The sequence below is a fragment of the Caretta caretta genome, chromosome 21 (genome assembly GCF_965140235.1).
Source record: "Caretta caretta isolate rCarCar2 chromosome 21, rCarCar1.hap1, whole genome shotgun sequence".
Classification (NCBI taxonomy): domain Eukaryota; kingdom Metazoa; phylum Chordata; order Testudines; family Cheloniidae; genus Caretta; species Caretta caretta.
In genome coordinates this window covers 18,289,569-18,304,305 of record NC_134226.1, presented here as the reverse complement: position 1 = coordinate 18,304,305, position 14,737 = coordinate 18,289,569, and the positions used below count along the sequence as shown (strand labels likewise).

At 47.0% G+C, this 14,737-nt stretch overlaps 1 protein-coding gene across 2 annotated transcripts in view; it reads left to right on the top strand.

Annotated features, from left to right (window-relative positions):
* Positions 1 to 642: 642 nt before the first annotated feature.
* The window catches only part of TIMM17A (translocase of inner mitochondrial membrane 17A), a 33,656-nt gene continuing 19,561 nt past the window's right edge, over positions 643 to 14,737 (top strand). The window contains exons 1-2 of one of the 2 annotated variants that reach the window (XM_048826675.2): positions 643 to 798; positions 11,713 to 11,812. In XM_048826675.2, coding sequence (XP_048682632.2) covers positions 773 to 798; positions 11,713 to 11,812 — 126 coding nt within the window. In that variant the 5' untranslated portion in view covers positions 643 to 772. Of the gene's footprint in view, positions 799 to 876; positions 1,098 to 11,712; positions 11,813 to 14,737 lie in introns of those variants that run through there. The other variant, XM_048826674.2, reaches the window with a different exon arrangement.

Here is a 14,737-nt window from a genome sequence, read left to right as displayed (position 1 = left end):
TGGGGGGGGAGGGGCACCACAGAGAACCCCCCACCCTGGGCTCAGACGGGGGGGGAGGGGCACCACAGAGAACCCCCCAGTCTGGGCTCAGACGGGGAGGGAGGGGCACCACAGAGAACCCCCCAGCCTGGGCTCAGACGGGGGGGAGGGGCACCACAGAGAACCCCCCAGCCTGGGCTCAGACGGGGGGGAGGGGCACCACAGAGAACCCCCCAGCCTGGGCTCAGACAGGGGGGGAGGGGCACCACAGAGAACCCCCCAGCCTGGGCTCAGACGGGGGGGAGGGGCACCACAGAGAACCCCCCAGCCTGGGCTCAGACGGGGGGGAGGGGCACCACAGAGAACCCCCCAGCCTGGGCTCAGACAGGGGGGGAGGGGCACCACAGAGAACCCCCCAGCCTGGGCTCAGACGGGGGGGGAGGGGCACCACAGAGAACCCCCCAGCCTGGGCCCGCAGGGTGCATGTGTGCGGGGGGAGGGGCAGCAGGGCAGCACCCCGCCAGGGCCGATCATCACGGCTGCCCCCTACAGGCTCGGGCAGCCTCAGCGGGGATCAGGCGGTTTGGAGTCAAAGGAAGGATACCGCCCACTGCGAATGACAGCGCGCCCGGCCCGCCCTCCTGGAACCCCATTGGCCAGCTCGCCCAGGCTGGAGCCAACCGCATTGCCTCAGGGTCGCGAGCGAACGTGGAACGTTCTGCGGTCAGTCACGTGACCCGTTCGGTCGCCGGCTCGGGCCTTGCGGGGAGCGTGCCGGCCCGGCTGACCCAAGATGGAGGAGTACGCGCGCGAGCCTTGGTGAGCGGCCCCTGGCGGGTCCCTGCCTGCCGCGCGCCTCTCCCGGGCCGCTGAGCGCGGGGCCGCGCCGGTTCGGGGCCGCTGGGCAGCGCCATGCCGGGCCCGTGGGCCGCTCCCGCGGCCGGGCGGAGCCGGGGGTTGGGCCGCGGCGGGCAGGGAAGGCGTGTCCCGCCCCAGCGGACGGGGCCATCGGAGGCCTGGCGGGAGAAGGCCCTGCAGTGCCGCGTGAGGCGGGCGGGCCGGAGGGTAGGCTGGAGCCTAGCGGGAGCCCTGACGGCTCCGCTGTTCCACAGGCGTCGGTGCGGCAGCCTCAGCGTTCGCCAGTCTCACAGCATGATTTCGGGGGGTCCGGTCCAGAGACAGCGGGGGGTGCTTGGGCGCGACCCCTGGCGCGCTGAGACGTGAGCTGGGGGACTGATGGCTCCAGAGGGCCCCCCTCCAGCGGATACCTCAGCGGTGAAGCAGTTGCCGGCAAAGCGGCGCTAGGACTAGGGTGATTGGAGGGAGGTCTCAAGTGAGGTTCAGCCCGGCTCTGTTCTGGGTCAGGGGGCGGTAACGTTTGTATTAATGAGTCGGAGGGAGGGGTCCAGAGCGTACTGATCAGGTTTGCAGATGACACAAAGGTGGTGGTGGTGTTGCCAATACTTTGGACGATAGAGCTAAAAGTCAGGGATAAATTGGAGAACTGGGCTATAGATCAAAAAGAAAAGGAGGACTTGTGGCACCTTAGAGACTAACCAATTTATTTGAGCATGAGCTTTCGTGAGCTACAGATCACTTCATCGGATGCATCAGTGGTTCTCAACCTTTCCAGGCTACTGTACTCCTTTAGGGAGTCTGATTTGTCTTGCATACTGCCAGGTTTCAGCTCACTTAAAAAAATACTTGCTTACAAAATCAGACATAAAAATACAGAAGTGTCACAGCACACTATTACTGAAACATTGCTTACTTTCTCATTTTTACCATATAATTAGCATATAAATAGCATATAAATAGATTGGAATATAAATATTGTACTTGCATTTCAGGGTGATGCTTGAGCTTGTTTTTTCACTTGCAAGCCTTGTTTGAAGCCTGAGTCTCACGACGTGGGGCCCACTGTAGCATGGGGCCCTGAGCAATTGCCCTGCTTGCTGCCCCCTACTGCCGGCCCTGCACTTGCAGCCTGTCCGATGACCCCCCCTGGGGGCTGCAACCCCTACATTGAGAAACAGTGATGTAGATGAGTTGAGAACCCCCTGCAAGACCTCTGAGTACCTCCAGGGATACATGTACCCCGGGTTGAGAACCACTGCTATAGACAACCAAATGAAATTCAACAAAGACAAATGTAAGGTGCTACACTTAAGGAAGAAAAACCAAATGCATGAATACTGGGAAAAACTGGCTTGGCAGCAGCACTGATCACTACCTCACATGAGTCAACAATGGGATGCTATTGCAAAAAAAGCAAATGCAATTTTAGATTGCTTTAACAGGTGATGCTTCTGCTCTACTTGGCGCTGGTTAGGCCTCAGCTGGAGTACTGTGTCCAATTTTTCTCAACCAATGTATAGAAAGGATGTAGAAAAACTGGATGTGTGCATTCGGTGCAAGGAGTTCTTGGCCCTTTGGAGACCAGAGTGGCTGCGCTGGAGGAGTTCAGGGAGACAGAGAGGTACATAGATAAGACTTTCCAGGACACTGTAGAATAGTCCCACCCCTGGTCTGACAGCCTCTGTGCTGTTGAGGAGGATGACAGTCTCAGGGAAGGAGAACGTTCAACTGGAGCAGAGGGAAATGATCCTGTGGTTGGGGCCCTCCTTCCAGATAATGTCATGGTATCCTCTTGCACTGAGCATACCTCTCTGGGGGAGGGAACTCCAGTTATTAGGAAGAGACAGGTGATAGGGGGATTCAGTCATTAGAAACATAGCTGCATTTCTGATGACTGGGAGAACCGCATAGTGACTTGCCTGCCTGATGTGAACGTTATGGATCTCTTGAGACATCTAGATAGGCTTGTGTGTAGTGTTGGGGAGTACCAACGGTGTGCGTACCAATGACATAGGGAAGGATAGGGGAGAAGTCCTGGAGATTGAATTCCAGGACCTCCATGGTAATGTTCTCTGAAATGCTTCCAGTTCCATGCGCAGGGCAGCTAGACAGGCAGAGCTGCAGGGTCTCAATGCAGGGATGAGATGATGGTGTAGGGAGGATGCGTTTAGATTTATTAGGAACTAGGGCACCTTTTGGGAAAGGGGGAGCCTATATGAGAAGGATGGGCTCCACCTAAACCAAAATGAAACCAGATTGCTTGCTCTTAAAATTAAAAAGGTTGTAGAGCAGTTTTTAAATTAAGGGCTGGGGGAAAGCCGACAGGGGCAGAGGAGCGAGGAGCATGTGATTTGGACAGAGACATCCCTTAGGGGAGAAGCTATTAATGGAGTTTCTCAGCCTCCTAGTAAGGAGGAGAGGATGGAATGTGATAAAACACAGGTAGGATCTGATGAGAAACAGTCAAATGAAAGAGTCCCATTCAGTTACATTATGTAATGGCAGACAACTGAAAACTGGGAACTACAGGCCAGTCAGCCTCACCACAGTCCCTGGAAAAATCATGGAGCAGATCCTCAAGGAATCAATTCTGAAGCACTTAAAGGAGAGGAAAATGATCAGGAACAGTCAGCATGGATTCACCAAGGGCAAGTCATGCCTGACTAATCTAATTGCCTTCTATGACGAGATAACTGGGTCTGTGGATGAGGGGAAAGCAGTGGACGTGTTGTTCCTTGACTTTAGCAAAGCTTTTGACACGGTCTCCCACAGTATTCTTGCCAGCAAGTTAAAGAAGATGAATGGACTGTCAGGTGGATAGAAAGTTGGCTAGATTGTCAGGCTCAACGGGTAGTAATCAATGGCTTCATGTCTAGTTGGCAGCCGGTATCAAGTGGAGTGCCCCAAGGATCGGTTCTCGGGCCGGTTTTGTTCAATATCTTCGTAAATGATCTGGAGGATGGTGTGGATTGCACCCTCAGCAAGTTTGCAGATGACACTAAACTGGGAGGAGAGGTAGATACCCTGGAGGGTAGGGATAGGATACAGAGGGCCCTAGACAAATTAGAGGATTGAGCCAAAAGAAATCTGATGAGGTTCAACAAGGACAAGTGCAGAGTCCTGCACTTAGGACAGAAGAACCCCATGCACCGCTACAGACTAGGGACCGAATGGCTCAGCAGCAGTTCTGCAGAAAAGGACCTAGGGGTTACAGTGGACAAGAAGCTGGATATGAGTCAACAGTGTGCCCTTGTTGCCAAGAAGGCCAATGGCATTTTGGGATGTATACGTAGGGGCATTGCCAGCAGATTGAGGGACGTGATCGTTCCCGTCTATTCAACATTGGTGAGGCCTCATCTGGAGTACTGTGTCCAGTTTTGGGTCCCACACTACAAGAAAGATGTGGAAAAGTTGGAAAGAGTCCAGTGGAGGGCAACAAAAATGATTAGGGGACTGGAACACATGGCTTATGAGGAGAGACTGAGGGAACTGGGATTGTTTAGTCTGCGGAAAAGAAGTATGAGGGGGGATTTGATAGCTGCTTTCAACTACCTGAAAGGGGGTTCCAAAGAGGATGGATCTAGCCTGTTCTTGTTCTGTCATCAGCTACCACTGAGGAGTAATGGTCTCAAGTTGCAGTGGGGGAGGTTTAGGTTGGATATTAGGAAAAACTTTTTTATTAGGAGGGTGGTAAAACACTGGAATGGGTTACCTAGGGAGGTGGTGGAATCTCCTTCCTTAGATATTTTTAAGGTCAGGCTTGAGAAAGCCCTGGCTGGGATGATTTAGTTGGGGATTGGTCCTGCTTTGAGCAGGGGGTTGGACTAGATGACCTCCTGAGGTCCCTTCCAATTCTGATATTCTATGATTCTATGACAATTTTTTAAAGTGCTTATATACAAATGCTAGAAGTCTAAGTAATAAGATGCGTGAACTAGAGTGCTTCATATTAAGTGAGGGTATAGATATAATAGGCATTGCAGAAACTTGGTGGAATTAGGATAATCAATGGGACACAGTAATACCTGGGTACAAAATATATCGGAAGGGCAGAACAGGTTGTGCTGATGGAGTAGCACTATATGTGAAAGAAAGCATGGAATCAAATGATTTAAAAATCTTAAATGAACGAAACTGTGCCATAGAATCTCTATGGATACCAATTCCATAATCAAATAATAAGAATATAGCAGTAGGGATATACTACTGACCGCCTGATCAGGATGGTGATAGGACTGCAAAATACTCAGGGAGATTAGAGAGGCTATCATAATAAAAATAACTCTATTAATAATAATGGGGGATTTCAACTATCCCCATATTGACTGGGTACATGTTATCTCAGGACGGGATGCAGAGATAAAGTTTCTTGACACCTTAAATGACTGCTTCTTGGAGCAGCTAGTCTTGGAACCCACAAGAGGAGAGGTTTCAGAGTAGCAGCCGTGTTAGTTTGTATTCGCAAAAAGAAAGGGAGGACTTGTGGCACCTTAGAGACTAACAAATTTATTTGAGCATAAGCTTTCGTGAGCTACAGCTCACTTCATCGGATGCATTCATTTCCACTGAATGTAGCTTACAAAAGCTTATGCTCAAATAAATTCGTTAGTCTCTAAGGTGCCACAAGTACTCCTTTTCTTTTTACAAGAGGAGAGGCAATTCTTGATTTAGTCCTAAGTGGAGCTGGTCCAGTTTCTCGTTTTCTTCAAAAACAGACTCTAACGAGAAACTGCAGAACTGGAATTAATTTGCAAACTGGACACCATCAAATTAGGCCTGAATAAAGACTGGGAGTGGATGGGTCATTACACAAACTAAAAACTATTTCCCCATGCTAATTTCCCCCCTACTGTTATTCACCTGTCAACTGTTTGAAATGGTCCACCCGGATTACCACTACAAAAGTGATTTTTTCCTCCTGCTGATAATAGCCCACTTTAACTGAATTGTCTCTTTAGAATTGGTAAGGCAACCCCCATCTCTTCATGTACTCTGTATATATAACTTCCTACTGTATTTTCCACTCCGTGCATCTGATGAAGTGGGTTTTAGTTCACAAAAGCTTATGCCCAAATAAATTTGTTAGTCTCTAAGGTGCCACAAGTACTCCTTGTTGCTTTTTCAGAAATTAAAAGGTACGGTGCCAAAAGTGAAATCTTTCCAAGCTGCATGGAAACTTTTTAAAGACACCATAATAGAGGCTCAACTTAAATGCATATCCTAAATTAAAAAACAGAGTAAGAGAACCAAAAAAGTGCCACTTGGTTGTTTAGCCACGGTAAAAGAAGCAGTGAGAGGCAAAAAGGCCTTTAAAAAGTGGAAGCTAAATCCTAGTGAGGAAAATAGAAAGGAGCATAGTCTGCCAAGTGAAGTGTAAAAATATAGTTAGGAAGGCCAAAAAAGAATTAAGAACGGCTAGCCAAAGACTCAAAAAGTAATAGCAATTTTTTTTAAAGAATTGTATATACTCGTTCATTAGCCCATTCGTTTATAAGCTGACCCCCCAAAATGGTTAGGTAAAAATAGCAAAAACTTTGACACTTTCATAACCCGACCCTATATTTCAGGGGTTGGCAAACTTTGGCTCCTGGCCTGTTAGGGAAAGCCACTAGTGGGCCTAGTCATTTTGTTTACCTGGTGCGTCTGCAGGCATGGAGCCCCTCAGCTCCCAGTGGCCGCAGTTCGCCGTTCCTAGCCAATGGGAGCTGTGGGAAGTGGCGCTTCCTGCAGCTCCCATTGGCTGGGAATTGCGAACCGCGGCCACTGGGAGCTGAGGGGCTCTGTGCCTGCAGATGCGCCAGGTAAAAAAATGACACAGTATTAGATATTCAGTTCAATGATTCCATAGAATTTAAATCATCAAATTTTGGTGTAGACCAGTTTATAAGCTGACCCCCGCTCTTTGATGCTCCAGATGAGACCTCAACAATGCCAAATATAGGGGAATGATCACATCCCTTGATCAGCTGGCAGTGCTCCCACTTATACAACCCAAAATGCCATTGGCCTTCTTGGCAACAAGGACACACTGTTGACTGTGGATGTATTGTTTCTTGACTTTAGCAAAGCTTTTGACACGGTCTCCCACAGTATTCTTGTCAGCAAGTTAAGGAAGTATGGGCTGGATGAATGCACTACAAGGTGGGTAGAAAGCTGGCTAGATTGTCGGGCTCAACGGGTAGTGATCAATGGCTCCATATCTAGTTGGCAGCCGGTATCAAGTGGAGTGCCCCAGGGGTCGGTCCTGGGGCCGGTTTTGTTCAATATCTTCATAAATGATCTGGAGGATGGTGTGGATTGCACTCTCAGCAAATTTGCGGATGATACTAAACTGGGAGGAGTGGTAGATACGCTGGAGGGGAGGGATAGGATACAGAAAGACCTAGACAAATTGGAGGATTGGGCCAAAAGAAATCTGATGAGGTTCAATAAGGATAAGTGCAGGGTCCTGCACTTAGGACGGAAGAACCCAATGCACCGCTACAGACTAGGGACCGAATGGCTAGGCAGCAGTTCTGCGGAAAAGGACCTAGGGGTGACAGTGGACGAGAAGCTGGATATGAGTCAGCAGTGTGCCCTTGTTGCCAAGAAGGCCAGTGGCATTTTGGGATGTATAAGTAGGGGCATAGCGAGCAGATCGAGGGACGTGATCGTTCCCCTCTATTCGATATTGGTGAGGCCTCATCTGGAGTACTGTGTCCAGTTTTGGGCCCCACACTTCAAGAAGGATGTGGATAAATTGGAGAGAGTCCAGCGAAGGGCAACAAAAATGATTAGGGGTCTGGAACACATGAGTTATGAGGAGAGGCTGAGGGAGCTGGGATTGTTTAGCCTGCAGAAGAGAAGAATGAGGGGGGATTTGATAGCTGCTTTCAACTACCTGAAAGGGGGTTCCAAAGAGGATGGCTCTAGACTGTTCTCAATGGTAGCAGATGACAGAACGAGGAGTAATGGTCTCAAGTTGCAGTGGGGGAGGTTTAGATTGGATATTAGGAAAAACTTTTTCACTAAGAGGGTGGTGAAACACTGGAATGCGTTACCTAGGGAGGTGGTAGAATCTCCTTCCTTAGAGGTTTTTAAGGTCAGGCTTGACAAAGCCCTGGCTGGGATGATTTAACTGGGAATTGGTCCTGCTTTGAGCAGGGGGTTGGACTAGATGACCTTCTGGGGTCCCTTCCAACCCTGATATTCTATGATTCTATGACTCTCATCCAGCTTCTCGTCCACTGTAATCCCTAGGTCCTTTTCTGCAGAACTGCTGCCTAGCCACTCAGTCCCTAGTTTGTAGCAGTACATGGGATTCTTCCTTCCTAAGTGCAGGACTTTTTACTTGTTCTTGTTGAATCTCATCAGATTTCTTTTGGCCCAATCCTCTAATTCACTATTTTTGAAATCCCATGACCGTGAAATTTACCAAAATGAACCGTGAATTTGGTAGGGTAGATATAGTGTACTTAGATTTTCAGAAAGCCTTTGACAAGGTCCCTCACCAAAGGCTCTTAAGCAAAGTAAGCGGTCGTGGGATAAGAGGGAGGGTCCTCGCATGGATGGGTAACTGGTTAAAAGATAGGAAACAAAGGGTAGGAATAAATGGTCAGTTTTCAGAGTGGAGAGAGGTAAATAGTCATGTCACCCAGTGAGCTATACTGGGACCAGTACTATTCAACATATTCATAAATGACTTGGAAAAAGGGGTAAACAGTGAGGTGACAAAATTTGCAGATGATACAATATTACTCAAGATAGTTAAGTCCAAAGCGGACTGCGAAGAGCTGCAAAGGGATCTTACAAAACTGGGTGGCTGGGCAACAAAATGGCAGATGAAATTTAATGTGGATAAATGCAAAAAAATGCACATTGGAAAACATAATCCCAACTATACATGCAAAATGATGGGGTTTAAATTAGCTGTTATAATTCGAGAAAGAGATCTTGGCGTCATTGTAGAGAGTTCTCTGAAAACATCCACTCAGTGTGCAGCGGCAGGCAAAAAAGCAAACAGAATGTTGGGAATCATTAAGAAAGGGATAGATAATAAGACTGAAAATATCATGTTGCCTCTATATAAATCCATGGTATGGCTACATTTTGAATACGTCGTGAAGATGTGGTCACCCCATTTAAAAAAAAGATATATTGGAATTGAAAAAGATTCAGAGAAGGGCAACAAAAATTATTAGGGTTCTGGAACGGCTTCTGTACAAGGAGAGATTAAAAATACTGGGACTGTACAGCTTGGAAAAGAGACGGCTAAGGAGGGATATGATAGAGGGCTATAGAATCATGACTAGGGCGGAGAAAGTAAATAAGGAAGTATTATTTACCCCTTCGCGTAACACAAGAACCAGGGGTGACCTGATGAAATTAGTAGGCAGCAGATTTAAAACAAAAGGAAGTATTTCTTTACACAACACAGAGTAAACATGTGGAACTCCTTGCCAGAGGATGTTGTGAAGGCCAAAACTATAACAGGGTTCAAAAAAAAATTAGATATATTCATGGATGATTGAATGGCTATTAGCCAGGATGGGCAGGGATGGTGTGCCTAGCCTCTGTTTGCCAGAAGCTGAGAATGGGCAGCAGGGGATGGATCACTTGATGGTTGCCTGTTCTGTTCATTCCCTCTGGGGCGCCTGGCGGTAGCCACTGTTGGGGGATGGGATGCTTGGCTTTATGGACCTTTGGTCTGACCCAGTTTAGCCGTTCTTATATCCTTATGAAAGGATCCAGAAGTGAGTGACAAAGATTATCAAAGGGATGAAATGCAAGTCATATGTGCAAAGCCTGAAGGAATTGGGTATGTTTCAACTGGAAAAGAGATTAAAGGGGGCTATGATAGTGGTCTTCAAATACTTGAAGGGCTGCCATAAAAAAGATGGAGAAAAGTTGTTCTCTCTTGCCACAGAGGGCAGGACAAGAGGCAATGGGGTCAAACCACAGTACAGCAGATTAGATTAAATCTCAGGAAAAGCTTCCTAACTGTAAGAACAGTAGGACAACGGAACAGACGCCTAGGGAGCTTGTGGAAGCTTCTTCACTGGAGGTTTTCAAAAGGAGGCTAGAGAGCCAGCTGTCTTGGATGGCTTAAACAGCAAATCCTGCATCTTGGCAGGAGGTTAGATTAGATTACCTTTGCAGTCCCTTCTAACCCTCTGAGTCTATGATCTAATCAAGCTTGCTGAATGGGCAACGGGATGGCAGATTGAAGAGAAAACTTGAACTGGTCATAAAGCAACAGGGTTCTAAATTAACTTATCAATTCAGGAAAGAGACTGGGGCACCACTATGAACAACTCAGTGCTCTTGCCTTCTGAATATGCAGCTGCAGTGAAAAAAAGCGCAAACAATGTTAAAATGAAAATGGAATGGAGAATTACACAGAGAATATAATGCCACTATAGAAATCAATGGCTTGCCTTCATTTAGAATATACTGTGTGGTATCAGTCACTCTGTCTCTTAAAGGATATCGCGGCGGGGTAGAGGAGGTTCAGAGAAGGACAGCGAGAATGACTAGGCACTTTGAAAAGCTCTTACGTGAGATTGAAAAGATTGTTTGTTTGTTTAATTTCAGAAGGGACATGATAGAAATATGTAAAATAATGGTCTACAGAAAGTAGATTTGGGAGCTTCTGTTTTCTCTGGCTCATAACAGAAGAACAAAGTGACTTTCAATGGAACTGAAAGGTGGCAAATTTAAACTGGATCTCACTGCCATTGGAAGTCACTGAATGTAAGAAAATCGGAAGTATTCAAAGAGGGATTGGACATGTACATGGGTTAGGAGACTATATAGAATTGTTATAATTAATAGCTTTGAAGGGTTAGTAAGTCTCATCTTTTAGGTCTTAAGCCATTCTCTAACTGTTAGCGATCAGGGTGAGACGTAACATGGGGACAGATTGTCTCACGTTGTCCTGATGCAGGTTCTTGCACCTTCCTCTGAAGCTTCTGGTGGTCGCTACTGCTAGAGACAGGACACTGGACTAGACAGACCTTGAGCCTGATCCAGTGTAGCAATTTCTAAAGGTCTGTTGTAGAGTGCTTCAAGGAAGCATGGTGCATAAAAGAAGATTTTAAATCAGTTTCACAAGGGGCGGGTGGGAGAGTTCCATTATAAGGGAGTGAAGGGGAAGGGAAATTTGGCTAGTTGCATGACTGGAGAAAGAGGTTAAATCTTCCTTTGAATTAGAAGATGTTCACCACCATAGGGAGGCAGGTTGTCAAGCTATAGATAAATCATTGGTTTGTTTTGGTATGATTTCTGTGCCACTAAGTACAGAAGAACCCCATTTATCCGTGACTCTGTTTTCTGGCTCTCTGTATTAACCGAACCAGGTGACGGGGCTCAGACTGTCAGCCCCGGGCAGGGCGGGTGGCCCGACTCTCTTGCTGTACAACAACTAGGGGGTTGTATTTTTAGTTAAGTAGATAAGAAGGGGGGGGGTAAGTTTTTTAATGCTTTTTGAAGAGGGGTCCGCTAGTTTAAAAGTAACTCCGCATCTTTAAATAACAGATAGAAGGCTCTTTGCCCATTCTCCTGATTATCTGAATTTTTTATTATCCAGTCTGGCCCTGGTCCCAGTTAGATTGGGTAAATGGGGTTCTTCTGTATGTAAATGTGGTGTTGGTCTTGCTGGGAGGTTAGTAAACCAGATGTGACAGATATTGCAGTTGGCAGTTTTGTTTCACTCTCGTTTTCAAATGACATGGCATTAACTTTGTACGTGAATTGCCAGAAACTCTTAGAGCTTTGTAAGTATTTTGGGAGAGCATGGGTACATACTTTCTCAATTACACATTAACTTTATGGTAGTTTTCATGTTCTTTAGCATGGATTTCAGCATGCTAATTTGTTTTTTTTTTCCCTCTTTAGCCCCTGGCGGATAGTAGATGACTGTGGTGGTGCCTTCACAATGGGAGCCATAGGTGGTGGCATCTTCCAGGCTATCAAAGGGTTCAGAAATTCCCCAGTGGTGAGTAAAATAATTTCTTGTAGATAAACTAACAGTAGCTTTGCTTCCCTTTCCTTCCAACAATAAACATGTGGGAGTGACCTAAGAGGAGGAAATCTCCATGAAGTTCTCTTCATGGAGGCTTGTCCCCAGTCATCGTATTGAGAGGCAGGGCAGAACAGGTTGCAGGCCAGGAGAATAAACCTCTCAGTTGCCGACGATCCACATGGATTCCAGGTCCATCTGTGTAGAAGCCTTGTGCCTCTACACCAGCTCACTGCCTTCTGCATGTTCCCTGTGACTTATACAGCTGGTGGCAGCCCCAGGGAAATCTCTTTAAGAGACATCTTCCTATAAGGGTGCCTAGAAAATCACTGGGATTCACAAAGCCTGGGTTAGGTGCTTATGATTTCTATACAGTGAGTGGAGGGAGATAAGCACCTAAGAATGGGATTCACGAAAGCCAGTCTGCTAGGCCAGTGTTTCCCAAACAGTGGGTCCTGGGAAGGTTCTAGATGGATTGCCATGTCCAGGGCCAGATTAACTTGTCACTGGGCCTTGGCAGACATATACTTCTCCTGACGTGTGTGTATGTGTGTGAAGAACAAGCCCACCCCTCACTCACCTTGCAGCAGTGGCTACTGTCCCGTCCCAGGCATTGTGATCTGGTGCCTGGGGTTGCAGTGCTACTCAGATTTGGCCCAGCTGCCCCTCCTTCATCAGCCAAACTAAGTGATACTCTGTCCCTCAGCACCAGGTCGCAAGGCCGAGAGCAGGGAGCTGGACTGAGCCCAGTGGAACAGGAAGTGTCGCTGTGGGGTGAACATAGGGCAGGCTTGCTCTCCTGGCCCAAAGCCTCCTCTCCACACTTGGCCAGGATTAGGCTTGCAGTGCCAGGGTGGAGGATGTGTATATGTAATGGTGGGTTGCAAAAAAAGACCCAAAATGTTTGGGAGCACTGGGTTAGGACACTCACCGAAGAGGTGGCTGATGCCTGTTTAAACCCCTTCTCCTCATCGAGTGATGGGGGGACTTGAATCAAGGATCTCCCACATCCAGGGTGAGTACTGGACCAAAAGTTACAAGGTAGCTCCTCCTTCCCTTTCGCGCCCGCTCTCCTCAATCCTCCCAACTATTTTGTGTGGAGTTTGGCATACACTGGGCACACCTACCAGATCAGGACACACAAGCAAGTTAGGCAGAGGAGCACTTACCTTCCCCTGGTTTGTGAATTGCACTGGACCGTAGGCATCCAGATGCCTAGAGTGAAGCAGTAGTTTGCATGCCCAGACACAGAAACTTAGACACCTGCAAAAACTTTGACTCCAGGTGAGTTTGGGCATCTACAAGGTGTGGCAGCAGCTGAGTTGGGGTTTTATGAGTACAGGTTCCCCCTAAATCTTGGACTTAGGTGCCTAATTCCCTTTGTGAATCTAACCCGTAGAGTTCTGTTAAGGTTAACATAAAAACATAAGAACAGCCCTAGTGGGTCAGACCAATGGTCCATCTAGCCCAGTATCCCATCTTCCAACAGTGGCCAACAGCATTTGCTTCAGAGGGAATAAATAGAACAGGCAATCATCGAGTGATCCATCCCCTGTCGTCCACTCCAACTTCTGGCAAACAGAAGCTAAGGGCACCCAGAGCATGGTGTTGCATCCCTGACCATCCTGGGTAATAGTTATTGATGGACCTATCATCCAGGAACTTCTCTAGGTTTTTTGTTTTTTTGGGGGATCCTGACATAGTTTTGGCCTTCACAACATCCCCTGGTAATGAGTCCCACAGGTTGTCTGTGTGTTGTGTGTGAAGAAGTATTTCCTTTTGTTGGTTTTAAACCTGTTGCCTGTTAATTTCATTTGGTGACTCCTAGTTCTTGTGTTATGAGGAGGAGTAAATAACATTTCCTTATTCGCTTTCTCCACACTGGTCATGATTTTATAGACCTCTATCATATCTCCCCTTTTAGTTATCTCTTTTTCCAAGCTGAAAAATCTGTCTTTTTAATCTCTTCTCATATGGAAGCTGTTCCATGCCCCTAATCATTTTTGATGCTCTTCTCTGTACCTTTTCCATTTTTAATATATCTCTTTTGAGATGGGTTTCAGAGTAACAGCCGTGTTAGTCTGTATTCGCAAAAAAGAAAAGGAGTACTTGTGGCACCTTAGAGACTAACCAATTTATTTGAGCATAAGCTTTCGTGAGCTACAGCTCACTTCATCGGATAGTCTCTAAGGTGCCACAAGTACTCCTTATCTTTTGAGATGGGGTGACAAGAACTGAATGCCGTGTTCAAGATGTGGGCATACCATTGATTTATAAGGAGACACTATGATTTTTACTTTCTTATTATCTACGTCTTTCCTAGTGGTTCCCAACATTCTTTTGCTTTTTTGACTGCCCTGCACATTGAGGGAATGTTTTCAGAGAACTATTCACAGAATCATAGAATATCAGGATTGCAAGGGACCTCAGGAGGTCATCTAGTCCAACTTCCTGCTCAAAGCAGGACCATTCCCCAATTAAATCATCCCAGCCAGGGCTTTGTCAAGCCAGGCCTTAAAAACCTCTAAGGAAGGAGATTCTACCACCTCCCTAGGTAACCCATTCCAGTGCTTCACCACCCTCCTAGTGAAAAAGTTTTTCCAAATATCCAACCTAATCCTCCCCCACTGCAACTTGAGACCATTACTCCTTGTTCTTTCATTTGATACCACTGAGAACAGTCTAGATCCATCCTCTTTGGAACCCCCTTTCAGGTAGTCAAAAGCAGCTATCAAATCCCCCCTCACTCATCTCTTTTGCAGAATAAATAATCCCAGTTCCTTCAGCCTCTCCTCATAAATCATGTGTTCCAGCCCCCTAATCATTTTTGTTGCCCTCCGCTGGACTCTTTCCAGTTTTTCCACATCCTTCTTGTAGTGTGGGGCCCAAAACTGGACACAG